General features: G+C 38.5%; 1 protein-coding gene across 1 annotated transcript; it reads left to right on the top strand.

Annotated features, from left to right (window-relative positions):
• Nucleotides 1-7,030: 7,030 nt before the first annotated feature.
• On the top strand, nt 7,031-26,664 carry LOC311170560 (putative E3 ubiquitin-protein ligase HERC6; the record flags this gene model as incomplete). The annotated part of the gene is made up of 9 exons (XM_084232962.1): nt 7,031-7,135; nt 15,889-16,047; nt 18,412-18,555; nt 19,930-20,096; nt 21,271-21,337; nt 22,029-22,099; nt 23,896-24,079; nt 24,167-24,269; nt 26,633-26,664. 9 exons carry the CDS (start codon nt 7,031-7,033, stop codon nt 26,662-26,664), a joined length of 1,032 nt encoding a protein of 343 aa, XP_084089088.1.
• Nucleotides 26,665-27,860: the final 1,196 nt, after the last annotated feature.

The following is a 27,860-nucleotide window of genomic DNA, read 5'->3' as shown; positions in this document are numbered from 1 at the left end:
ATGATATATTTTCAGATATATTCCTCCACATTTGTTCATGTAATTTTTGCATTTCTTGTATCCAAAGAGGATCTGGAGAATCACTTTCCATTGACGTGGACTTGGAAATGGCAAGAGATACCTTTGAGAAGTTAACAAAAAAGACATGGATTTCTTCCCTGGTAATAGGCAATATTTACTAAAAAAAAAATAGAGCAATAGAATTTGTTTACAGGAACCAATATAATTGCAGTTGAATTCTGTTGGTAGCTGAGAGGAAACTGAGATAGGGTAGTTAGTTTTCATTGTAAGGTTTACATCCAGAGGCTGTATTAAGTGATGGCATTTATTTTATTCTTAAGCACTTAAAAGTAGTGAGGCTGTTTTGTTTGGAATTGATGAGTTTGGAGTGCGGGGTCCTTGGGTTCATTCTGGGAAAGGTTTCACCAGAGCTCCCCTTTCAGCAGCATGGGGTAAGTTTCCCAGGTGAGTTTCTCCATGAGACAGAGACGTTAGTTATATTTAAAGAACAGGTTCGTTGGGAAAGGGGACAGAAGAATAAAGGACACTTGCATAGACACAGGTGGGCCGATGAGCTGCCCCTTTGTGGGGGAAGTGTTAGGTTTATCCTTTTCTTTTGGTAGGGAGGGGCTCATGTTTGTGAGTGGTGAGATTGTTGCTGATTTTGGACAGCTCTGCAGAATCAGAAAGAGACCAGAGATTCCACTATGGGCCCAATCTCCATATCTTTACCTTCAGATCTGTGCTCCAGACATTCCCCATAGGAGTCTGATACCTGCTTGGGTCTTATGCCTTGTGATAAGGCACTAGGGCCTAAGGATCTTGATTTCTATAGCTGGGTTTATGGTCATGTTAATCCCCTCTACCCCCACCTCCTTGGGTGAGTCAGGTTTTAGTTTCGTGATGCCTTCTTTAGATTTTCTATTCTTTCCTTTTCAGTATGTAACAGGGTGATCTCCAGGTGAAGGGGAGGTTCCTGGTTCCCTGCTCCACCCAAAGGAGGGTGGAGCTGAGCAGGAAGGAGAAGCTGGAGAGGAGACTGGAGAAGGAATGAAGCAGGATGGAGAGCAAGAAGGAGACCTGCAGGAGGCACATGGAGCAGAGAGACATGTGAAGGCAAGCTGTGCTTGCCTTTTGGTCCTGGACTGGGTGAACAGCTGTGGGTGAGACACCCATGGGGGGTGACAATGGCAGTTTTTATTTTTATTTTTATTTTTTTAAAGATTTATTTTATTTATACAAGAGCTGGGGTACAGGCCAGATGCGTGGGAAGGTGAGAGGATTCACCAGAGACAGAGCAGGGAACAGAACAGGCAGATTGATGAATTACACTGCTGAGGGGAGCAGCGGCAGGACGAGAGAGGTCTGCTCACCATATGGGTTGCTCCAAAGCTAGCAGGGATGGAACCGGCACTGCAGAGGCTTCGGACAGCTTCACAGCACAGTGCTCAACTGCCTGCACCGCCAGGGAGGCCCTGATTTTGCTCTTTTCCTCCCAGACTTGTCTGGCTGTTTCTGACCCTTTTCCCTGGGTCTCCGCCAGAAGGGTCTTTAAACTCACGGCAGGCTTTCAGGCCTTGCTCTGGCCATCCTGTTCGGGTGGACTTTTACCCATGAGGAATGGGTAACTTCGGGTGCTTGATTTAGGAACTCAGTGGGGTAATTCCCAAAGGACTGAACCCAAGTAACAGTAGTTATGAGTTTTTTTATAGAGCTTGGACAGAAAAGCATGTGGAAATGGTACAGTTTGGTAGCCCAGATAAGCATCTTCTTTATTTGGTGAGCTCAACTGAACAGGTATCAGGGTTGGCAGGGCAAGGGTTTATATAAAGGCAGTATGTGGTTCTTTCGTGTAACAGAGCCTGGCCTTCAAGTCCCCTGGTCATTTTCCACTTCGCTAAGTTGTTTTTAAGTTCTATTGCAGTTTAGTATTTTGTGATTCTGGGTTGTATTGGGAATAAAACTTTCCCCATTCCAATTTATTTATCCGTGTACAAATTTACTTTCACTGATTTACTAATAGGCAGGAGACTGGAAAATCATAGACAAAGGTCAATAAATTTTTATTCTCTTACAAGGCATGGTGAGGGGCACCCCAGGACCCTCAAACCTGCCCAATCTAAATAGTTTCTGCCATCTGCCGCATCAAGACAAAACATACTCTAGTAAGTGAGGCCATTAATGGAATGGAATACCATTAGTGGACAGTACAGAAAAGACAAAGAAAATAGTTTTCAAATCAAGCACCTGAAGTTCCCCATCCCCTCATGGGTAAATGCTCAGCCAATCAGGGTTGGCCCAAAGCTGGGACCACTGAGCCCAAAAGCCTCCCAAAGTCTAGGGCACCTCCTGGTGGGGACTCATCAGAAAGGGGCAGAAACAGCCAGACAAGTCTAGAAGGAAAAGAGCAACATCAAAATCAAGATAAAAGCTGCCATTTTGAACCTCTCCACGGATCCTCACCCACATCTGTTTCAACCAGTCAAAAACCAAGAAGCAAGTGCAGCTTCTTCACATGTCTCTCTGCTCCATGTGCTTCTTCTTGCATTCTTTCTGGCTGTCCATCCTTCCTTCTTCCTTCCTCAGTCTCCATCTTCTACTCCTCCCTGCTCAGCTCCACCCTCCTTTGGGTGGGGCTGGGAACCTGGCACCTCCCTTTTTCCTGAGGACCACACTATTACAAATTAAATGCTTATGGGAGCATTCAGATGAAAAGGTGCTTTGAAAAGTCAGGGATAAGAGTTTTTTGGTGGTTGTTGTTGTTGTTTTATAACAATTTAATAGGGAAAAAGGAAGGAGGAGAAAGAGCTTTTTGGGAAAACAATTGGGACTTCTAGGTTAGACTGATTAACTTCTAAGGAGATGGAAGAGTTACACCTTGTGATTATGTTCATTTATGCAAATTCTCATCCAAATCTTCCTGGCAGTGAAGCCCACCTGCCTGCAAAAGGAGTTATGGCTGCTTCACTCTTGGGGGTTCTGCATCTATTCAGATAAGGGAAGCTCTGAGGCTTCTTTATCCATCATCTGTATCTCAGATGTCTTCAGTTTGAAGTCATCTTTATATCATTTTGGTGGGCCTGAGTGAGTTCCTATAGTTGGAAAGGAAAGAGAAAGAGGGTTCCTTAATATACAGTAGATATTATACTTATATTTTAAAGAGGGAATAAATGCTTTCAGGTGTATTTTCAAAATAATTTTATTTAGCTGATATGGCAGTGCACATTTCAAGGAACTTTAGTTTCATAGAATGATCCATGAGAAAAGGCTCTTCTCTTAGTGAAACAACTTTGGCAACATTGAGTCATGATGTACATTAGTAATGAAAGATTCTATGATGTCATCCACCAAAAGAAATCCAATTTTTTGATCCTCTTTTTCTCAAATGTATTTGACTTTGTGATACTATTGCCCCCTGATATATCTACTAGCTTTCCACAGAAATCATGTTCTTCTGGAGATATGAAGAAACAAATTATGAAAACATGAACAAAATAGCAACCATTTTCCAATTTGGCTGTTGCATATATCATCCTACTCTTATGTGGATCAGACACCTCAGTTAGGAGTATCTCAGATATTTCAGACAGAATAAATAATGCTAGCTGTTATAACCACTTCCAGATCTTGCAGAAATAGATTTCTTTCCCATACCATAATCTAATGAGGGATGGAGATAGGAGACCCCAGTAGAAGAAGAAAAAAATATTTTTCCTTTACCTATAAGTGTCATTGACTGTGCCCTGCAAATCAGATTGAGAAGAGACAATTTAATGGGAGAAAAAGAAACTGAGGATTAACATGTGCACCCTTCATACACTTGCACTCAGTCATGAGTAACTTAGAGAACACGGACTTGGCAAAGAAGAGTTATTTTGTGGAGAAGTGCCAAAACAAAGAAAAGGAATTCTGAGTTTCCAGGGACAGCAAACTATGAGAAAGCAAAGTAAGCCTCATGTCAGAGTGGCATTTGGGGTGGCATGTTCAGTTCCCCATCCCACCTCTGCAACGCTTCCGTGGGGGGTAGCTATGGCTCCTTTCTGGAGTTCTGAGCCCTGGGGTCATAAGATCCTCCAGCAGATTTTTTTGTGTGTTTGGTTGGCAACGAGGATAAAAGAGAACATGGCAGGTCATGGGAAGTTTTATCAGCCATACCTGGAAGTATCATGCATCAGCTTTGTCACGTTCCTTTAGCCCAAAGTCATATGGCCCCACCCCATAGCTTGGGAGGCCAGGTAGTCTTCCGAAGTCTCAGGAGAAAAAGAAACCTGGATAGCTGAGGGGGACAGGTGGCATTTTCTCTGCCATGGTGGATTTTGGGTCAGAGATATCTGGGTGTAGATCCCTGATCTGTCAATTTCTAGTTAAGCAACATCCACAATTCATTCAGCATGTCGGCGCACATGTGATTCTTTTATTCCCTTCATGCTGCCCAATGTAGAGAGGATGGGAAATAGTCATGCAGTTTGAGTAAGTTTCAGGGAAACTAAAAGATTATTCCAAATGAAATGTGCTAGAATGTACCCCTAGTCCCACTTGTTTGTCACTGTGTTCTGGAGCTAACATTTCCTGGGTCTTTCCCTGGTCCTATTTCAACTGCAGATAACTACATGTCTCCAGAAAACTCTGCACACAGAACTTCCATGTAGTTCTCCACACCAAGAAGCATTATCAGTTTTCCTTCTGCTCCCAGAATGTCCTGTGATGCATGATTCTAGTAACTGGAAGAGGCTGGTAGTTCCATTTGCAAAGGCTGTTTGTAAAATGAGTAGCCAATCTTTGCTAGTCCTAAGTAAGTTTGATTACTTTTATGTCTCATTATCTGTGTTCTCAATTGAGTTATTGTCTAAAGTAGAAGTTGTTGCAAACTCTGAGTAGATTTCAAAACACACAAATGTTTGAGTATGTGCTATGTGAATTGTTGAAAAGATTAACCAACACTTTTATAGTTATTCCCATTGTCTTACAAAGCACATGTAATTCTCAGTCTGGGATGTAGCTTTGGCAGCAGGTTGAGAACTAGAGAGGATCCAGGCAAGATAAATCTAGAATTTAAAACTTTCTGTTCATGTTATTTTAAAATGTTAGACATTTTGACCATGGGTGATAAAAAAAACAATGTTACTTTGTGTACTTTTTAAATTTATTTAATGCTATGGATCTTACTTTTATAATTTTAAGCTAATGTTAAACACCAATATTAAAAAGTAAAAGAATATATACAGTGAAATAGAAATCATCCAACTCCCCTCTCAGAAAGAAGTTACAGAATGTAGTTTCTTGTGTAACTTTTGAAAGATATTGTATATATTTTAAAAAAACAGAATTTTTATTTTTTTAATGATAGCACCATTCACATTCTTTGGCAACTTGATTTTTCCCATTTAGCAGTATATCATGGAGATGGTTCTGTTACAGCATCTTCTGAATTGCGTCTTCTATTTAATGGCTGAATGATATTCTAGTGCTAGAATAAACTATGAATAGCTCCTTTAAACTTCTGCTATTGTTGCAGTGCTAACATGTATTTCTTTATACATATATAAATTTACAAAATAGGCAAACACCAGAAGACAATAATTACTGGGTGAAATCATTTGTACATTTTTAAGTTTGAGTGATTTTGCCAAATGACCTTCCATAGAAACCATGACCACCATGTTGTCAACTTTAAGTGGTTACCACTCCATTTAGTTCAAAGTAAAGTGTGCCCTTAGACTTGGGCAATGTACAACAGTGTTATTACACTGTGGCCTTCTGGTTAAAAAAAAAAAACTCTTAATTTGAATTTCTCATGGTGAATGAGATTGCTTTGATACTCATATACCTCAGTTGCATTTGTGGAATGCATTCTAAGAACTATCAGGTCATTTCTACCCATTTTTCCAATTGTTGTTAATGTCTTTCTTTTTCACCTAGGAGCATTTAAGTTACAAAGGCAATTAATCCTTTATCATTGATATAAGTAGCAATTTTTTCTCTGGGTTATTAACTTTTTTTTACATTGTGATTTTTTCCCCCATCATAACTATTTTATGCATCCACTGTATTAACATTTTCTTTCATGGTTTGTGAATTTAGGTCATACATGGAATAGTTTACCTCACTCTGAAATTTAAAAACTTTTTCCCATGTTCTTATTAGAATATGTTCACTCATTTTATGTTTAAATCTTGACATATACGGAGTTTATCTTGATGAAGCTTAATTTTTTTCTGGATCAGTGTCCAATTGTACCCATATATTTATTGAATGATCATCTATTTCATTCCCCAGTAATATGCAGTGCCACCTTTAATATATACTTATGTATATATTAATATATGCATATCTATACTTATGTATATATTATATATAATATATACTTGTATATTTGGGTTAATTTATGGAATTTCTATTAAATTGATCTATCTTTCATGCATCTGCATCATACTATTTTAATTACATTAGTATGCAAATATATTTTAATATTTGATAGTTTTATTTTCAAGGATTATCACTTAAATGTACCAAATTCCAACTTGTAACCTCAATAGTAGCAAAATACTGTTAGTGAGCTAATTTTAAAAATACATCTGTATATATCAGGTGTTCATACAGTCTGGAAAGGTGGATAGTATTATTTTATTGTTTTACAAACTGAAAATGTCCTTTTTGACATGTTGTGTCTGTGTGTGTACACATTTCAGAATTTGTATGTACCATATTGAATTTTCAGTTTGAAAATAATTAAATTAGTCAAGTAATGAAACATAAAGATGAAGAAATCTTTATTTGAGCTTTTCATTTCAATGATACTTAACCGGGAAAGTTTTTTTTCAACATGTGTGAGTAATAAACATCTAAGATGATATCCTTAGGAAAGGTATTTTTATGGGTTATTGCCTCTGAAATGAAAGATCAATTTCTTGTATTTAAGAACTCAGCAGGAACAGAGAGTTTTGGGCAGGTGTATACTTACGGTTGATGTTTACCCTCAGAGCAGTGTTGGGCATCTTTGCAAGACTCTAGTCTCAACACATTGGTACAGATGCTTAAAACTGCCATCATCGCTCAACTGCAAAATGAAACTGAAGCCCAGCAGGGTTACTCCAATGCTAAAGCTCTTCTGGAAGTGATGAAAGAGGTGTATGAGGTAAGGCTCATCTAAAGGAATGTACATACCATTTCACTAAATCAGAATCCCTTAGATCTCAGCCAATTTGGAGTCTTGTTTTGTTTTCTGCAACAGAATTTTTCAGCCTTTATTAATTCAAAATTTTGCTTGCATTTCTGAAAAGATACACTCTGGACGAATGTCTTACATGTTGTATATTATATTGATTTACAAATAATTAAATATCAGAATGATCAGCATTTTTATTAGAATACACAATATAATCTTGAAGTAGCCTAAGGTTAGTCTACTACTATACCAAATGATTGTTGGGGGATAGTAAGGAGCTGTTGCATTTTAAATAAAACAGTAGAATTAAATTGTTATTTTCAATTAAAAAATAATTAACTAAATTAAGATGCATTTACGAATATAAATTGTTAAATGGCAATCAAAGTAAATTTTACTGTAAAATATCAATCTCAGTAGGAAAAATGTATTTTTACAAAAGCAGTATTTCTCTGAAGCTCAAATGTATTGGTATTTCTATATATCAGCTTTATTGAGATATAATGTGTATAAATGTTTAAGGTGTACAGTATGTCATTCGATACACTTACAGATTACAAAACAATTACCACCAGATTTCTTTAGCTGACATCTATGTCACCTCACATAATTACCATTACTTTATTGTGGTGAGAATACTTTCAATTCTACTTTCTCTCACTGACTTTCAAGTATATAGAAATATGTTAACTATATTCACCACCCTCCATAACTTATTCATCTCATAACTAGAAGTTTGTACCCTTTAACCAACATCTTCCTATTTTACTACTCCCAGACACTGACAGCCATCACTCTGCTCTCTGTTTCTAGGAATTGGGCTTCTTAATATTCCACATTTAACGTGATATCATATAGTATCTGTCTTTCTCTGTCTGACTTATTTCACTTAGTGTATAGTCCAAAGTTCTATTCATGTTCTGGCAAATGACAGAATTTTCTTCTTTGTTGTGGCTGAATAATACCCCACTGTGAGTGTGTATACATACGTATATCTTCAACATACATTCACCTGCCCATGGACCTGAAATTGTTTCTCTATCCTGGCTATTGTAAATAATGTTTTAGGGAACTTGGACCTGCATATATCACTTTGAGGTAGTGATTTCATTCCCTTTGGATGTAAACCCAAAAGTTAAATTGCTACACCACATGGTAGCTCTATTTTTAATTTTTGAGAAACCACTGTGCTGTTGTTCATAGTGGCTGGACCAATTTACATCCCCACCAACAGTGTGCAGGGTTCCATTTTATTCACATCCTCCCCAACAATCATTATGTCATCTTTCTGACGATAATCATTTTAACAGGTATGAGGTGATACCATATTGTAGTTTTGATTTGCATTTCTCTCATGACTAGTGATGTAGACTATCTTTTCATGTACCTCTTGAGTATCTCTGTATTTTCTTTGGAAAAAAATCTACTCAGATCCTCAGGCCTTTTTTCTAACCAAATTGTTTATTGATTTTTGCCCAGCAGTGTGAGTTCTTCATATATTTTGGATATAAATTGTATCCTATGTATATGACTTATTTTATCCACTTCCATAGGTTGCTTTTTTATGTTGTTGTTTCTTTTGTGATTCAGCGGCTCTTTGTTTACTCTAGTCCCATTTATTTATTTTCGCTTTTATTGTATTTTTGCAGTTAAGCTCAAAAAAACATTGTCCAGACCTATGTTCAGGAGTTTTACCCCTGTGTTTTCTTCTGTTTTTTTTGTTTTTAGGTTTAAGTTTTTAATACATTGGAATTTTTTTTTTTTTGAATGGTGTCAAGTAGGGATAACTTTATTCTGCTGTGTGTATTATCCAGTTTTCCAACCTATATTTATTGAAGAGATATTTTTTTCTCATTGAGTGGTCTTAGTTTCCATGTCAAATGATGTCAAGCATGCAAGGGCATATTTCATAGAGTTTCATTCTCTGCCATTTGATTATGAGTCTGTGTTTATGATAGTGCCATACTGTTTTGATAGCTCTGTAGTATAGTTGTAAATCAGAAAGTGGGATATACTTTCAGCTGTGTTCATCTCTGTCAGTATCCTTTGTGACCCTGGGATCTTCTGTATTTCCATACAAATATTAAAATTGCTTTTTCTATTTCTGTGAAAAAAAATTCTTTTAATTTTTTGGATTTTTGAGAGCGACTCCATTGAGCTTTATAGATGGCATCAAATAGTATGAACATTTTTACAATATTAATCCTTTAACTCTATGACACATCTTTCTATTTATTTGTGTCTTCAACATTTTTCATCAAATTTTGTAGTTGTCAGTGTAAAGATCTTGAATCTCTTTTGTTAAATTTATTCCTAAGTATCTTACTGGTTTTGATGCTGTTGTAAATAGTGAGATGGAGTCTTAAGAAGACAAAAAGAATCATGAAGAAAAAATTTTAAAGTAGTGTGTAAACAGAAACAAACAACAATTAAAAACAAAACAATAGTATATAAAAGGAAAATGTTTGGCATGAAACACTTGAAGACTTAAGAAGTAAAAAACTTTATAAGGACTTAAGATGATATTTTGCAATGGATTTTATAAATAACACAAAGTATACATCCCAATCTGTAGTTTTGTCCAATTTTTTTACTTGTGACATTGGTTATTGGCCTTTTTAAATTCTGGATCATCTTTTTAGAGTTTTTTTTTTTTTTCAAGGAACCAATATTTTCATCAGTTATACTCTCTTGTGTTGCTACATTTTTATTTCCTTAATTTATTTGCTTGCATTTCTTACTTCCTGCCCTTATGTTTTTGGATTAATTTGATGTGATGGTGGCTTTTTTAGATCATTGGTTTTCTACAAGTGCTTCCTCTGGAAAACCTTCTTGAGCTACAAAGTCCTTCTTCAAAAGAAACTGTACCCTATATGTCTAATAAATTGTTTTTATCTACTAGACCATGGGTTAAGGTCAGCAATCTATACCCACAGGCAGTCTCTTGTTTTATACATAAAGTTGTATTGGATCAAATACTCACTGTTTATGAGCTTTTTAATAACTGTTATATGCTACAAAATGACAGGGTTTAATAGTTGTACCAGAGACTGTATGTGTTAAGCTGAAAATATGACTTTGGATTTGAAAAAGAGCTTAACAACTACTACACCAGATAGTAAGTTTGGCTAAGCCAAAACAAATTTTGCCTATATTTTGTCCCAATCCTGACAAAACGTATGTGCTAAATTTATATTAATTAATTAATAGAGAAAATGCTAGATTTATTTTAAAAGTTACTTGTATTTGTATGGTGCTTTTATTCTTAAGATCCAGAAAATTTCCATATACATGTGGCCTAAGAATTGGCTTATTAATTCCATTGCCAATATCTTATATACTTAATAATATTATGAAAAGGGGCCTCCCTTGTGGCTCAGGGGTTAAAGACACAGTGCTCTCAAGCTATCGCCAGCCACTGCAACATGAGTTCAGTCCTGGCCAGGGAGCTACCCACATGGCACAGCAAACCTCTCCTGTCTTACCCACTGCTCCCCTCAGCAGTGTATTTCAGTCAGTCTGCCTGTTCTGGTCCCCACTCTGTTTCTGGTGAATCCTCTCACTCCCCCCGCCACACACACACCTCTGGCCTGTACCCCAGTTCTTGTATGCATAAAAAATAAACCTTTTTTAAAAAATTATGGAGAAATTATAGATTAAAAATGAAAGTTTTATAGAACTTTACTTTATCATTTACAAATGCATTGGATGTTAGAGCTCTATTCTGACTGCATAATAGTCATATATATACATATATGTATTAATTTGTTGATATAAAATGAAATTCACAGGTTCTATTCTCTCAAAGGTAAACAACAAAGCTAAGTATCCACTATCAGAAAATACTTTCCACATAAATGAACTCTCTAATTGTTTGGACTTTGTTGCTGATCGAAGAAGACTGTTTATTAGAGATAAAATGGTAAGAATAACATCTATACTTCTGAAAATTTTCATAACTTAAATGGAGACACATTAGTAGCTCTGTAGTTATCGCTTTGATAAATCAAGATTTGAAAATTTCTTCATTGCAATACTGAGGTTACTGAATTAAATGGTCATTGAAAACAAACATCCCTTCACAAAAACAAATTCACTTTCTTAGCAATTTGTAATCTGAAGTCTTACAAATTCCGAAAAATATAGAAGGAATAGTTTAAGGTGATAAAGTAATGGAATAAAGTTTTTCTTTTACCAAAACTTATTTCTGTTTGATTTTCAGGAACTTGAAAACTTTACTGAAGTTATTTTCTGTGATTTTCCATTTGTCTTTAATTTGCTATCCAAAATTAAATTATTACATGCTGAGTTCAAATTTCACATGGAGGTATGTATGTCTTACTTTTTTTTATTACATAAAGCTTCAAACATAGGCAATATAGAGGGAATGGTGTAGTGAATCCCAAATAAAAAGTTTCAGCAGCCATCAACATTTTGTCACACTTTCTTCATCTATCACTTTTGTTATTTTTGTAGTTATTATTCTTGCTTAAGTATTTGAAAGAAAATCTCAGGCCCAGCTTTACCTCTCCATAGTTCAATGCATTATTTCTGGTAGCTGGCTCTCATGCATGCTGAGATCCATCAATAAGTTTAGGTAGTGACAACATGATTATTCCATTTTAATGACCCCTGTGAAGTTTTATTTAATAATTGTATCCATTATCTTGGGTAAATTTGCAAAAATCACGATATTTCTAATTTTTATGATTCCTTACAACGTGATTAACTAAATGCTATAAAGAAGAACTTTTCCTCATCAATTAGGGTCATTTGTGACCATTACCAAACAAAAGGCTTGCTACCCAATCTGTGTCAAGGCCCCTATTACTATTATTTGAGAGAAAAAGAGTTTATTTATGATGTAAACTGGGAAGGAGGCAGAGGCCAAAGCCCAAATCTGTCTCCCCATTTAAGAAAGAGAGTGGGTTATAATGGTTTTGGGGGAACAGGGTTGAGAACAAAGACTAAGGGGCAGGTTAAGGGCAAAGGAATGTGGACTTGGCTGCAGTGTATTGGTTGGTAAGAATATAGGTCCCTTCATGGTCAAGTAATTTCAGTTGCCTGTTGGCTTAGAATTCAGTTTAGGGCAATTCTTTTTTCACATGCTTGGATTTTATGACCTCACTGCCCCCCAAATCCCTGAAAGGCACTGCAGGTCGCGCCCACATGGAAGCAGTTCCTTGCATCTGCTCCAGGGTTTGTCCCAGGTGACTGTGGACTTCTAGATTCCAGACCAAGGCCCCATGTGCCCCAATGCCATGTTCCCGGCTACAGGCCAGCCAGGTCAGCAGCAGAGCCCCCAGGCCATGTCAGGGCAGGATCAGAGTTAGGAGTTAGGTTTAGGGCCTCGTTGAACCTTTATGTAGTTACATAGTTGTTTTTTTTTTTTTTTTAAGATTTATTTATTTATTTATACAAGAACCGGCTTACAGGCTAGATGCATGGGAGGGTGAGAGGATTCACCAGAGACAGAGCAGGGAACAGAACAGGCAGACTGACAGAATACACTGCTGAGGGGAGCAGCGGGCAAGATAGGAGAGGTCTACCATGCCATGTGGGACTCTCCCCGGCCGGCAGAGATCAAACCAGCACTGCAGAGGCTGCATACAGCTTCACAGCGCTGCGCTCAACCACCTGCACCACCAGGGGAGGCCCTGTAGTTACATAATTTAGATGATGATAACTTGCTGTGTAGGCTCAAAGTCTCTGGCAGTTTTACCTCACTTTTAGCCATAAAGGAAAGCAGGGTGGTAAGAATCAGCAGGTACAGAAGAGAAAATACTCTCAAGGTTGCCCAATTTTAATATCCAGAGGATGAAAAGGGCCCTTGAGGGATTGTCATGTTTTTCCTCACTCCCACCTTGTGGCTCTCCAGTGAAGGAAGCTACTGGAGGCTGTGACCCACCTCCCAATGCCCCAAGGTCACCTACCCACACCAGTCCCAAGACCACACCTACAGGTCATCCCTGATGGCATGGGGAATTAGTGGACAGGGCAATGCGACACCGGTAGACACAGGCACAACAGCATCAACCAGTTTTCACACTGGCCACTCACATTAGCTCTATGTCTTACCCTTACTATGCACTGGTCTCTCCCACATCCTGATGGAGAAGAAGGGGACCCAGCAAGCAGGCAGGTTGAGGAGCAGAAACCCGACATCTGTGTGACCATCTGCCCGCCCTCATGCCCTCTGTTCAAGCTCCTTGGAGCTCCCAGCCCTGTGTCTCTGGCTCCTCTGGCCACAGGTGGCACCGGCTCAGCCAGTCTCACCTTTCTGGGTCACCCCTGCATAACTGCTACCCGCCCCCGCAATGCCCTTTGTCTTACTGGGTTTCTCCCGTGTATACTGAGGTATCAATCTGATTGACGCTTATTTGATTATTTGGCAGTGTAGAAGAACCCAGGAGGGTATGGGAAGATTTCCTCTTTGCCCCTCTAAAGCAATTGTTTACAGTGCTGTAGGAAATTCGTACATATTTTGAGGCAGACTTTGCAGACTTATATTCATACTTACTGCTCCATATTGTTTAGAATCAGAATAGTTGGTCATCTTTTGCACACAGGAAAAAAAAAGCATGAGTTTTATTTACACAAACAGAGAAAGTGAGAAATATATGCAATAAAGGCTTTCAGGGGCCTCCCTGCTGGTGCAGGGGTTAAAGACAGCACTATCAAGCTATCACCTAGCCACTACAGTGCAAATTCCATACCTGGCCCGCCAAGGAGCTAACACACCTGGCACAGCAGACCTCTTCTGACGGCCTCTGCTCCCCTCAGCAGTGTATTTCAGTAGAACCGCCTGTTCTGCTCCCCAGTAGAACCACCTGTTCTGCTCCCTGCCTCTGGTGAATCCTCTCACCCCCCTGCATCTCTGGGCTGCATTCAAGTTCTAGTAGACATAAATAAATTAGTCTTAAAAGACCAAAGAAGTTCATTAATTAAAATATTTTAAAATCAGGGTCACTTGGTTACCCTGAGAAATCACTCAGATAGGAAGATAGAAGTGTAATGAGACCTAACGTGGGCCCTTTGCCCACTGCACACAGATGGCCACGCCATGACAGTGGGTTGCACAGCAGGGAGAAAGCTTTGTTTATGTAACCAGTTAAGTATAGCAGCAGAAACGGGTGCAAACCTGCCTCTCCACCCCTACAGGACTAGCAGCTTTAGGGAGAGAGAAGGGCTTAGAAGTGCCTGGACTGGTCAGGAGTGGGGGAGTTCCCAACGTGCAGGTGTAAGGACTTCATTTTCTTCCCGGGTCACATTTCCTTTTGGTTGGGCTTAGCATGTGCCCTGTGCAGGGTTTCCAGCGTTTGGCATCTTAAAGCTACTCCTGGTCCACCAGAACTGCTTGATAACCTGCAAAACCCTGCGTTGCCTGGTTGTTTACTCATCAGACTCTGCTAGCCTTGCAAAAGAAGCCTGCCAGAGTGTGAAATGGGAGGAGGGAATATACACAGGAAGAGAAGGATGAGAAGTCTTTGACCATCCTTGTGAGGCAGGGTTGGACTTTGCAAAAATAGTTCCTGACCAGTTTCAGAATGATGTTTAATCTTTTTCATAATTATTACATGTTGCTCAATTATTATACCTAGTGATTGCACCAATTTATGTTACTACCAGCAATGCATGAAATGCCTCTTTTACACACTTTCACCTGTGTGGAGTGCTACCAAGCTTTTCCAATTCCGTGGGCTAATCATGATACTTCATTGTAATATTCCATTTCTCATAATACAAAACCCAAATCCTTACTTACTGTAGATAATATTCACAGTTTTCCTACTCTGAACAATGCTGAAATTATCTAGTAACTGTCCCACGCCATTCCCTCACTTACTCAATCCAATTTCAGTTGCTATTATATTCTTAGTTTTAGTCTTTTGGTCTTATATTTGCTTAAAAGTCTTGGAGCTTGATTTATATCAAGTTCCAACTGATGTTTTTTTTTTTTTTTTTTTTATTTCCAGATAACCCCTATGAGCCAGTGTTTGTTTTCCACTCACTGTATCCCTTCTGCTTCTTGTCTGGCAGTTGCATTATTCCACATATCATTTATATGGCGGTCTAATACCAGGGTACCGTTAGAGCTATAGGGATGAAAGACTCCACCAGAGAAAAGTGGAGAACTGGAAAGATGGATTTATTAAAATAACCTACAAGGGAACAATGGGTGAGACGGGATGAATTGGTTTATGTTGAAGATAAAAGCAAGTCAACACTAGATTTCTAATCTAAGAGAATTCAAAATGAGGTCACCAATAATTTTAGGTAGTTCCCAGGAAGATTTGGTAAAGGATTGCTTTCACAAGCAAGTATTTACTGACATTTAACACTATCTCTGAGCTGCTAGGCTGCCATTCTGTTCTTGAGGATTATAGCGCCAACATTCTGCTTCTTGTAACAGATGGTAGATGAATGTCTTAACATGCTGAATATCACTGTTGCCTTTAAGTATAGTGTTTTTATAAGTGGTGAGAGGTGACTTTTCATTACTTATCTATAATACATGGGAGCTAATTTGGTGCCATAATTTCTCTGATTCTAGGAAGATGTCCTCTTCCATAGTGGTGATATAATGCCCTTTCCCTTAAAAATGGCAATATGAATACATATAGCAGTGGTATGCATAAGGGTATTCTGTATAAACTTTTATTTGAAATATTAAATGCTTCATAGTATTCCTATGAAAATTCCTAAAATATTTCTTTTCCTAGGTGTTAAATGCAATTAGATTTCTTGATATCATGCAAGGAATCTTGACAAGTCATATATCACCTCTGTATATTCTTAAAGTCAGACGTAGTCACCTAGTTGAAGATACTCTGCGCCAGTTGAGCCAAGCTGAAGATACTGATCTCCACAAACAATTAATGGTACAGTAAAAAGTCTCATTGGAAATTTTTACTAAAGTGGGAGATATTTACTTTTTACTAAAGTGGGAAATACTTAATAAGGCATAGTGAAAGAACCTGCAATTGCAACTATAGTTATCAGGCTTTAGTTTCCATTCCTTGCTTAACTTCTGAGAAAATTATGGAATGTTTAATTGAACACTGGGGTTATGAGGTAACTATTAATTATTATGCCTACAAAAATGCTACGAAATCCAAAAGTTTAATAAGTTATTCTTTTTCAATAAGTCTCAATAGTTTTTTCAACAATCCCTTTATTTAATTTTTTAAAATATTTGTTTATTTATGCATAGAACAATGGGGTTTAGGTCAGAGGTGTGGAGGGTGAGAGAATTCACCAGAGACAGAGTGGGGAGAAGAACAAGTAGATCTACTGAAATACACTGCTGAGAGGAGTCACAGGTGAGACAGGAGAGGTGTGTTGCACTATATGTGAGTAGCTCCCTGGCCTGGCATTGAACTCACACCTTGGCAGTGATATCACTGAAACTTAACCCCTAGTCTACCAGGGAGACCTCCAGACTTTAATAGCTTATAATAATAACTTATTTTAGAAATCCACAATTCAGCTGAAAGTCTGCTGATCTAGATTGAATTCATATATGAGGCTTTGCTGATTTTGCCTGCACTTGTTTACATGTCTTGGAGTTGAGTAGGGTTCAGTTGAGCTAGGCTAGGCCTGAGTGGGGCAATTTAGTCCAACTTCTGATGTTTTTCATCTTCTTCTGGGCTATCATGGTGTTCTCAAAGCAGAGCTACAGACACAAGGTAATAAACTCAGTCACACAACAAACATCACTTTAGTCAAAGTAAGCATGGGCCACTCCCATGTAAGCCTCCTTCTTGGAACGAATTGCAAAGTCACAGGCAAAAAACATGGATGAAGAAGGAAAAGAACTGAGGCTATTAATGCAATCACAAAGTGCAAGGGAAGCAGATACTTTTCTATATTTTGGCTCGAGTTTTAGTCATATGCTTTCTACTATGTTGGTTCCAATTCTGGCCATTTTCACTTCATCCATTGTGGACTCCAGCAGGGCTTTTATTGTGTGTGGTACCTCAGACCATTTGTCCTATTGAGGCAATAGAATAAGTCTAGCTGACTGTAGGTAATAACTAGAGTCTGTCCAGAAGGAGTGGATTTTCCTGATCAACCTCAAGAGAAAGAATTAGGTTATCAGAGAAGAAACCAGAACCTGGAGGGTGAAGAAACCAGATCAAGAGGGTATGTCCCAGCATGGAATTCCAATGAAAAATGAAGAAACTACGTTGTAAAAAGGCAGAATTTCTAGTTTCTCTCCCTGTGTGTATTTTCCTTTAAATATTGATTATGAGGAAACCAACAGAAAATAATTCTACCTATAGGAAGTGACTGAGGTGACAAGGTAAACTATAAGATAGAACCAAACAAAAGATAGAGCCTGAGCAAGGTATGATCATCTAGGCCCATTATGAATGGGTCCTGTACACAGCAGATATATTACTGTAAATGTGCAAAAATAAGGCAATTATAAATAGTCTTAATTTGTTATTGGAATATTTAGTTGGAATCTGAAGCAGGCCTTGGAGATGATAGTCTGCAGCCAAGGAGTTGGAATGATCAAATGGGAAGGTAATATCTTCCAAAGTCAGCAGAAAGGAAACTCTTAGTGAAGATTAGTAATTTCCATATTAAAATGGATAAAAAGAAATTAGCCAGAAAAGGAAGTAGGGAATAAATTATTGGAGGCATAGGATGAAAGCCAGTACTGGCCACAAAGTCCAAAGCTGGGCTTTAGAAAGAAGGACTAGTTCCTACTGATTTCCCACATGAAGGCTATGCACAGTCAGTTCGGAGGATTCCTGCAAAGTACCATGTCCAGGCTGATTGTAAGGTTGTTTATCAGAAATCCTAATGAGGGTAGAGGCAGGAGAAATCAAGTAGTTGTAGACTGAGCCAAAGTGGCAAATCTAATGATGAGATGAAGATAGATAACAGAACGGAAGAATCAGGAAATTTAGTGGCCTCCACCAACTTTGAAGCACATAAATACTTGGTTCTGGATGCTGGTCAACATAATTGGTGAATACTGTGTCTTCCCAGAGTCCCCCTTCATCAGGTGAAGTAGCAGTGTGAAGGACCAAAGCACTCACTATACGTAATCTGACAATAAATAGATTCATGATATCCACTGCTTAGTAGCAAGGTGAAGGAGAGCAGATGGCAGTGAGGTGAGGGAGGTGGGATTCTGGGAATCCTGGTGACTATAGGAGGTTTAAAACTCTTCCATGAAGATCAGGCATATATTTGAAATATAGACCTGGGAGTAAATTCTCTTTCTTCAGATTGAATTTGTAGAAGAAATTACTTCTCGGGGTGAAGGAGTAATATCCGAGTTCTTCCACTGTATATTTGAAGAGATGACCAAGGTCGAATATGGAATGTTCATATATCCTGAAGAGGGTTCCTACATGTGGTTTCCTGTTAATGTAAGTTTTTAATGAATTTTCTTGCATTTCAAAATAGAAAAGAAATACCAGATACTACAATATGAAGACCTTACATAATAATGTAACAGTAGATGACAGCTACTCAAAATGTGGCTCAGCATCACCTGGAATGGTTAGATAAGTAGAAACTGAGACCTACCCAGTTCTGAACATGAATCTTGTAAGATCCCAAGGTGATTCACATGCACATTAAATTTTCAAACAACTTTAATGTGGTGTACTTGATACACATGTGCACAGATTTAGTATTCAATCTGCTAAGTTTTGATATACACATATATCTATGAAACTGTCACCACAATCAAGAAAATGAACATTTCCATCATCCCCCAAACTTTTCCTCATATCCCTTTTTAATATTACTCTCCCCTTACTTGTACCCCTTCTCCTGTCACTGAGTACCAGGGTTGACTGCTTGGAGTATATCAGCTAATTAACCAGACCAAGTGGAAGATTTGTGGTAAATAAGATTGGATTACTTGAATCAAGTTGGAGGCAGAGGGAGTGTTCCCAAAATACAGACTTGCCTTCCTAAAAGATTAGTTAATATTTTTTATAGGATTTCTGCTATTGGGCTAGGCTGGGCAGCGTGGAACATCTGGAATTTTTGCTACGAAGGCACAGTGTAGTTTCATTACCAGATCACATCTCTTCATGGGGTGCTTATTCAGGAAAAGATCCCCAGGTTCCCTCTTTATTTGTCTTAAGATTTATTTATTTATACATACAAGAACTGGGGTACAGGCCAGAGGTGCTAGGCATGTGAGGATTCACCAGAGACAGAGTGGGGAGCAGAACAGGCAGATCTACTAAAATACACTGCTGAGGGGAGCAGCGGGCAAGACAGGAAAGGTCTGCTGTGCCACGTGGGTTGTTCCCTGGCCGGAGATCAAACTCGTGCTGCAGTGGCTGCCGACATCCTCATAGTGCTGACACTTAACACCTTGCACCACCAGTGAGGCTCCCCCCAAGTGCCCCCTTGATGGGGGATTTTATTAGGTAAATGAACCTAAGATGATATTAGGTGACTGTAAAATTCAAAGGTGAAAACTGGCTCTATAAGACTACCTGAACATATTATTTTTTTTTATATTCCAGATGCAGTAACAAAAAGTAAATTCATTTAATAGCCTGAATTGTCCATTTGTATTTTAAAGTATGGATTAAGTTTAAATTGTATTCTTGCCTGTGTAAGAACCTCAAATTATTATTTTTCTAAGGTCCATTTTGTTTTTAATTTGTGACTTTTAGAATCAGGAACCAAAATCATTTTCACAATCTAATTATCCCTTCAGATTATTGATTATTTATAATACATTAAGGATTTGTTTTCTTTTCCTTTTCCATTTCCAGGCTACATTTGAGAAGGAGAGATATTACCTCTTTGGAGTGCTGTGTGGAATTTCCCTACTCCATTTAAATGTTGCCAATATCCCTTTCCCACTGGCTCTGTTTAAGAAACTTTTGGGTCTCAATCCATCATTGGAAGACTTAAAAGAACTCAGTCCTCTTTTGGGGAAGTAAGTAGTTAGTCCTTATAATATCTAGGTCATTTAGATATAAATCATGCCCCCACACACACACATACATGCACACACTTACAGTCTTCAAATTCAATAAATGTATGCCCTTTATATAAATTTGAATTTTAGCATGGCATAATCAAGTAAACCTTCAAAAATAGGAAAAAGCCAAATATTCCTCTAATTATAAAGCGATACACAGCTCTGGTCTGATCTCTTGATTTTATCCTGGTAGAAACAGTTGCCTGGATAGTTCATAATATTCTTAGTGAGAATCTTTCATGCTATATTTATTTTAAATGTTTTAGTATTTCATCAACTTTATTTTTTAACAAATGAAAAATAGTTTTTCAAGGTCAAAGGCAAGCTATATCCTATGAGGAGAATACTGGCAATATATATGGTAAGATTGATATCGCTGATATATAAACATATATATGTCCATGTAAGTACATTTATAGGTAATTTTAAGATGAAGACGTGCTCAACTTCACTAGTAATGGAAGAAGTACAAAATGAAAAGGAGAGGTCATTTTTTGTTTACAGATTGACACCTGTTAAAATGTTTTTCATAAAACATGGTGTTGGCCATAGACTGGGGAAAAGGACTCTCTTCTCATGTTGTGTTAGTGGAAGAATCAACTAGCTCTATTTATACTGCTTGCCCTGACAGTCAGGAACAGGGGTTCTCAATATTTGCAATACTGACATTTTGAGCTGGATGACTCTTTGTTGTGAAAGGCTGTTGTAGGCATGGAGAGACACGTAGGGCTTGTTTAGCTGCATATGGGGTTGATACCCACTAGATGTCCGCGACGACCATCTCCCTAAATGTGACAGATATGTTTCCAGATTTTTGTCAATATCTCCGGTAGGGGCAAATCAGCCCTGGTTGAAAATCACTGGTCCAGAGGAAAGGTTTCTTTTTGTAATTGCCACAGAGACACAGTCTGACTGTGAGGTGGCTTGGGCCAAACAATCAAACTGTTAAGGTTAATTCTTAAGAGGGAGTGGGACGCTAGAGCAGAGGATTTACATTGCATTTTGTACATTTTCTAGATTGTTCAGAAATTTTTCCACTGAACATTTATAACTTTTATAATTACTTTTACAATCTCAATAAATATATTTTTTTCCAATAAATATAATTTTAAACCAAAATTCTCATTAGGGGCCTGCAAGATGTTCTAAACTATGAAGCTGATGACCTTGAAGAACGATTTCAAATATATTTTTATGTGAGTACTGATGAAAGCCAGATTGTAGCTTAGATTTAATCTGCTTTTTTATTTTTTTTTTTAAAGATTTATTTACTTATACAAGCACTGGGTACAGTCAGAAGCGCGGGAGGGTGAGAGAATCCACCAGAGCCAGAGTGGGGAGCAGAACAGGCAGACTGATGAAATGCACTGCAGAGGGGAGCAGCGGGCAAGGCAGGAGAGGTCTGCGCACCATTTGGGACCCTCACCAGGTGGTCGGGGATCTAAATGGCGTTGCAGAGGCTGCCAGCAGCTTCGCAGCCTCTCCGCAGCCCTGCGCCACCAGGGGAGGCCCTAATCTGCTTTTTAAAAATAATTTTTATTATATTATCTTAAAGATGGGATTCCTTCTTTGATCTTGAAGTATGTTTTACACCTGTACGCTAAGACTTTCCTCCCACCTGCTACTTTATGTCCATCTACTCTTCAATTATAAGTAAAAGTGATTTTTTTCAATCAATGTGAACAATAAACAACAAAATAACACATGCTTAAAAACAATGGACAATATATACTAAGGTAGACTTTATATTTTTACCTATTTTAGAAGACTGTGCTACTGAATAAATAATTAGGCAGCTTCCAGTTATTAAAACTTTATAGGGAAGAATGTACCAGCAATAACAGTAGTGTGGTTGATTATTCAGACTTTCCTTCATGTTTGGTGCAGATACATTGGGACCAAATTGATAAGGCTTTAGTTCCAGATGGATTCTCTATACCTGTGGACCAAACCAACAAGTAAGTTTTGAGATCTAGAATATCTGCTTTGAACACACATAAAATGTTTGTATTGTTGTATTTCATAAATGTGTTTTAGCTTCTCACATGGTCATTGAAGTGCCTCATCTTTTAGAAAGATAAAAAGGTGTGGGGTAAGAGGAGAAAGGAAACATTAAACATTTCCTTTGCAGCACTTTTCACTAATTATTATTGTAACAAAAATTCTTTTTTAAAAGATTTATTTATTTATGCATACAAGAGCTAGGTTGTAGTCTAGAGGTGCAGGGGGTGCAAGCATTCACCAGAGAGAGAATGGGGAGCAGAACAGGCAGATCTACCAAATACACTGCTGAGGGGGGCAGTTGGCCAGCCAGGAGAGGTCTGATGAGCCATGTGAGTAGCTCCCTAGCCTGGGCTGTGATAGCTTGATAGCGCTTAGACTTTTAACCCCTTGTGCAACTGGACAAACAACTCTTTTTTAGCCTCTTGTCTGCATCAGACTTTATTTTAGGTGCTGGAGATACAGCAGGGCAAAAGATAGTCAAGATCAGGAGCATAAATTGCAATGGGGCAGAAAAACAGTGCATAAATAGATTATGTAATATAATGTCAGATAAGGATGAGCACTCTGAAAAAAATTAAAATCAAGATCCTAGAGAGTTACAGGTGAGGTATGCCAGATTGAGGACCACCTTATGAGAGCTGATTGCTAAATTTTCAAAAATATTGACAGTTTATTATTAAAATTTAGTTTGAAATCAGCCATGATGGGAATATTTATACCACAGAAATCCGCAAATTCTGCAAACCAGGGTTCCATCTCTCTTTTTTTGAGTGAGCTGGTTGTTGACCATTTACCAGTACCCCACTGGTCCCCAGGATAGGCGAGGGGGTTGGTTTAGAAGGGATGGTTTGAGGCTGATCAGAGGATGTGACCCAAGCACATTCAAGTGAAAATGGCTTTGGTAGCAGACTTGCCAGGTGGAAATTCATCATGCAGTGAAGACAGACTTTGCAGAATAACTGTATGGTGACATGGTTTGGGAGAGGGCGGAGGGGAGGAACAGAGGACCAACCCTGAGAGGCATGTTTATACCTAAATGATGAATCTCAGAAATTGCAGGAGGAAATACCTCCTCTCTGTCCTAGCTACCAGATAAGACAGTGAGGCTGGTGACTGATGGTTAGTGCGAGTAGAGAACCAAGTGGCAGTTAGAAGAGGCAAAGGTCAGATCATGGAGGGTTTTATGTTATGTTTTACATATTATTATTGCAGTGACGTTGGGGGACAATACTGTATATGACCTAGCGGTACAGGATCACACTCTTCAGTGTGTCACCACACCACACCCATTACCAAGGCACAGATAGTTCACCACGGTCCACTAGCCCCCCTCCACTTTGTTCTACTCCCTCTCCCCTCTAGCAGCCTCAATCTACAGTCAGATTTCTAAGGTTTGTTATGGAGGGGTTTGGGTTTTTTGATCCTCTTAAGGAGGTTTGGGATTTACTCTAAGGAAAATGGGAAGCCTTCAAAAGATTTTAAGCAGTGTGACATATTCAGATTAGTGTTTTTAATAATCATCTTGACTGAAGCAAGGAAATAGAAAGTAGGGTTTCTATAAACCCTGTCTTCTTCAGGGTTTATCCTTTCAGCTGGCCAGATATTTTTATATTGCTGGTTCTTAAAGGCTTGTGTCCTAAGCATAACTAATTTATTTTCTGTTAAAATAAAAATGATAAAAAATGCAAACTAGAGAATGTATTTAGTCACTTTGGTAAAGTATGTATCTTTTTTTTTTCACTTCCCAAAGGAATGACTATATTTCTAAGTGTATCGACTACATTTTCGACACTTCTGTAAAGGCAATTTATGAGGAATTTCAGAGAGGATTTTATAAAGTCTGTCACAAGGAGATAATTAGATTTTTCCAGCCTGAAGAACTAATGACAACAATGATTGGAAATACTGATTTTGACTGGGAACAATTTGAAAAGGTCAGTGATAACCCAACTGTCCCGAGTTTTCCCAAGAAATTTCTTAATATTCCTCCTAAAAATCATTTTCTCCCTCTTTTTCTCAAGAATTCAATTTATGAGTGTGGCTATCACAAATCACATCCTACTATAAAGATGTTTTGGGAAGCTTTCCATGAATTAAATTTGGAGGAAAAGAGGAAATTCTTATGTAAGTATTGCTAGTAGATGGATCATTAATTATATACATTTTATTTATTTATTTTAAAGATTTCATTTATTTAGCATTCCTTAGAAGATCTGGGGTGTAACTGTCCGGAGCCGCCTGGAGCATGCGCCGTGTTGAGCATGTGCGCGATAAGTTTCAATTTACTGTTTCGCCTACTGAGAAACCACTGCGTTTTCCTGTAAATCACGTGGGACTGGGAGGTACGATGGGAGGAGCTACGAGGGTATAAGAAGGGAACCACGGGAGAGAGTAGAAGAGACTGCATAGAGGATGAGGAGAGGAGACTTCGAGAAGGAGACTGTGGAAAGTATACTGCGGAAAGACTTCGAGAGAGAGACTTTGAGAGAGGATACTGAGAGAGGTTACTGCGAGAGGAGCAGGGAGAAGGCCAGGAAAGGTAGAAAGACAGGGAAAAGAAAAACATGTAAAAGTAAGAGAAGGTAAAGGAAAAATAAAGAAGCAACCGCTAGCGTCAAGTCGTCTCAAGCCCCTCATTTCAATCCTCAGCCCTTCTCTTTTCGTGCCTCCGAATCCCGCGGGTCGGGACAGTAAAGCCATAGGTGCAGGGGGTGAGAGGATTCACCAGAGACAGAGTAGGGAGCAGAACAGGCACATTTATGGAAATACACTGTTGAGGGGAGCAGCAGGCCAGACGGAAGAGGTTCGCTGTGCCATGTGGGTTAACTCCCTGGCTAGAGATCAAACTCAGGACATCATGGTAATAGTGCTGAGATTTAACCGATAGGCCACCAGGGAGGCCCCAATAATGTATTTCTTAAAAGATAAGTATCTTATTTGTGATTAAATCATTTACTAATGACAGGGACACATTAATAGCTATACTATTATGGTATTCACAGCTAACAGCTTGGCAGGGTTAGAACCCCAGTACCTACCTTCTAGATCAGTGTGTTTTTACTTACATAAGCTTACATTGCATTGACCAAAAAAAAAAATAATAATAATAAAGTTATTACTATTTTACTACCTTCTCTACATTATTTCTAATCCCACATCCAATTTTTGTTTGTGTCTTCTTTCCTCAGTTTAGTTGGCTCCTAGTCAAGCCTTTTAATCTCATATTCCTATCTTCATTGTATTATCTAAGTCCTATGGGCCAGTGTAATCTGTTTCCGATATTATTTTGGAAATAATAATAGCAAAGTCCACTGAAAATGATGATGATGATGATAACAGTGTTTATTTGCACATTTTATGCCAGGCATCTATCACTACATATCTGTTACTTCCCTCTATCCTAGTAGCAGCTTTCTGAGGTAGCCACTAGATTTTTCCCCATTTCGGATCTGAGGAAAAAGAGGTTTGGATCATTCAGTAGCTTGCCTAATTTCAGACACCTGGTGATTTTAGAATCAGAATTTGAATCCAACAGATTGATCCAAAGCCCAAGCTGTTGGTCGCTAAGCTCTGTGGCCTTATGGTGTAAGAACTTCTCTTGGGAATCCAAGATAGCCATTTTTCTTCTGTTATTTGTGTTGTTACTGAGGATTCTGGAGGATAATTCCAGCTTTTTTTCAAACCTAACCTCCTATTTCTTCACTAGACAAAACTTCCAATATGTGGGAATCTGCTTCAGCACGCTGGTTCCATTGTCTGTACATTCAGTGAATTTATGTACATCTTCCTGCCTCCCTGACTTTTTTCTTAGGATTCACCCCCCACACCTTGAAATCTAACTCCTCCCTTCTCCTTGAGAACTAGGTAGAGGTGAAGTCTCCTGACTACCCCAGTCTGGTCTTTGTCCCTGTCCTGAGTCTTAGGGCTTTTGCTAGGCTCTATGCCTCATACTTCTAAATGAGCTAAACTGAATTTTCTTGTATCTTGCTGCTATGATTTCATGTATCCTCCCCCCCCCACCCCACCGCTAGACCAGAAACACACTAAGGACAAAGACCAGATGTCATGATTTTTCCATGCTCTAAAAGCACCTATGTAGTTCTTTCTGTACAGTGTACACAGCAAATATCCATTGAATGAAGTGATTAGTTTCCTATTTTTTATTTTAAGTTCTTTTTTCCTAATATTTTAACTAAAGTTTATGCCTTTCTAGTTTTTCTTACAGGAAATGACAGGCTACATGTAAGAGGCTTGAAGAAGCTGGAAATCAAATTTCGCTGTCCTGATAACTTAAGTGAAAACCAGACACCAAGATCATATACATGTCATAATGTTCTGTACTTCCCTAAATATTCTACCATGCAGAAAGTGAAGGAAGCACTTCAATTAGCAATCATTTTTAACACAGGATTTATAAATGCTTAGAGAATTCAGTGAGGCCTCACTCTCATGCCCTTTCACCCCTGTATTCTTTCACTCTTCCTTAGATCTAAGAGGACCAAGGTTTGTTGGATTTTAGTGAGAATTAATTGATAAATGTTGGGATAAACAATAAAGTGATGAGTGAGTCACTTCGTCATTAATGAACCAACATTTCCTAATCCCTAACTTGAAATTATATTATTTGCCATTACTGAACTTTTTTTCTGGACAGTCATTATCATTTAAAAATAAACCACATAACAGATAAAATTACTGCCATTGCAACAAGGATAGACAGAATGTATTATACTTCGTGAAACAAGTCAGATGTAGAAAGACAACAGTATATTTCACTTATATGTGCAATATGAAGAAACAAAGACATGAATAAAATAAAATTAAAAAAAAAAACTTTTAGATTTAGAGTGGTGGTTACAGAGCAGGGAGGGGACTGGTAGGTTGGATAAATGAGTAAAGGGTGTCAACTGAATGGTGCTGATGGAAACTAGATTTTTGGTGGGGATCATGATGTAATATAAATAGATGTTGAAATATAAAGCTGTACCTAAAACATATAATTTTATGAGCCAATGTTACTGATGGAGGAAAGAATAGAAAACCTAAAGGAGGCCTCACAAGACTAAAACCTGACTCACACAAGGAGGTGGGGGTAGAGAGGATTAATGTGACCATGAACCTAGCTATAGAAATCAAGATCCTTAGGTTCCAGTGCCTTATCACAAGGCATAAGGCCCAAGCAGGTGTCAGACACTATAGGGAGTGTCCTGAGCAGGACCTGAGGGTAAAGATATAGAGATTGGGCCCATCCTGGAATCTAGGTCCCTTTGGATTCTCATTGTTATCCAAAATCAACAGCAAACAGACCACTCTACAAAGGAGTGAGCCCCTCCCAAAGAGAAAAGGACTATATCAGTGCAGTCTCTGCCCTGTCATGGGGCAGCAATCCCTCTGCCCAACTGTGACTATGCAGGTGCTTCTTTTCACCAACTCTGTCCCTCTGCAAGGCAGTAGCCTCTTGCCTGCCCATGACCTGTACCACACCGGGGCTTCTCCTCACTGACCTCCCTCAGCAGAGGCCACTCTCCTCAAGGCCACCCACCTGCAACCATGCAGGCCTCTCTCAGCAGAGCTCTCCCTTTCGGGGCAGCTCTTCCTGCCCGCTTGCATCTATGCAAGTGTCTTTTACTGTTTTATCCCTTCCTTAATAAACCTGTTCTTCAAATATAACTAACATCTCTGTCTCATGGAGAAACTTGCCTGGGAAACTCACCG

Source organism: Talpa europaea, assembly GCF_964194135.1.
Source record: "Talpa europaea genome assembly, chromosome: 5".
NCBI classification, from domain to species: domain Eukaryota; kingdom Metazoa; phylum Chordata; class Mammalia; order Eulipotyphla; family Talpidae; genus Talpa; species Talpa europaea.
This window is presented reverse-complemented; position numbering and strand designations above follow the sequence as displayed.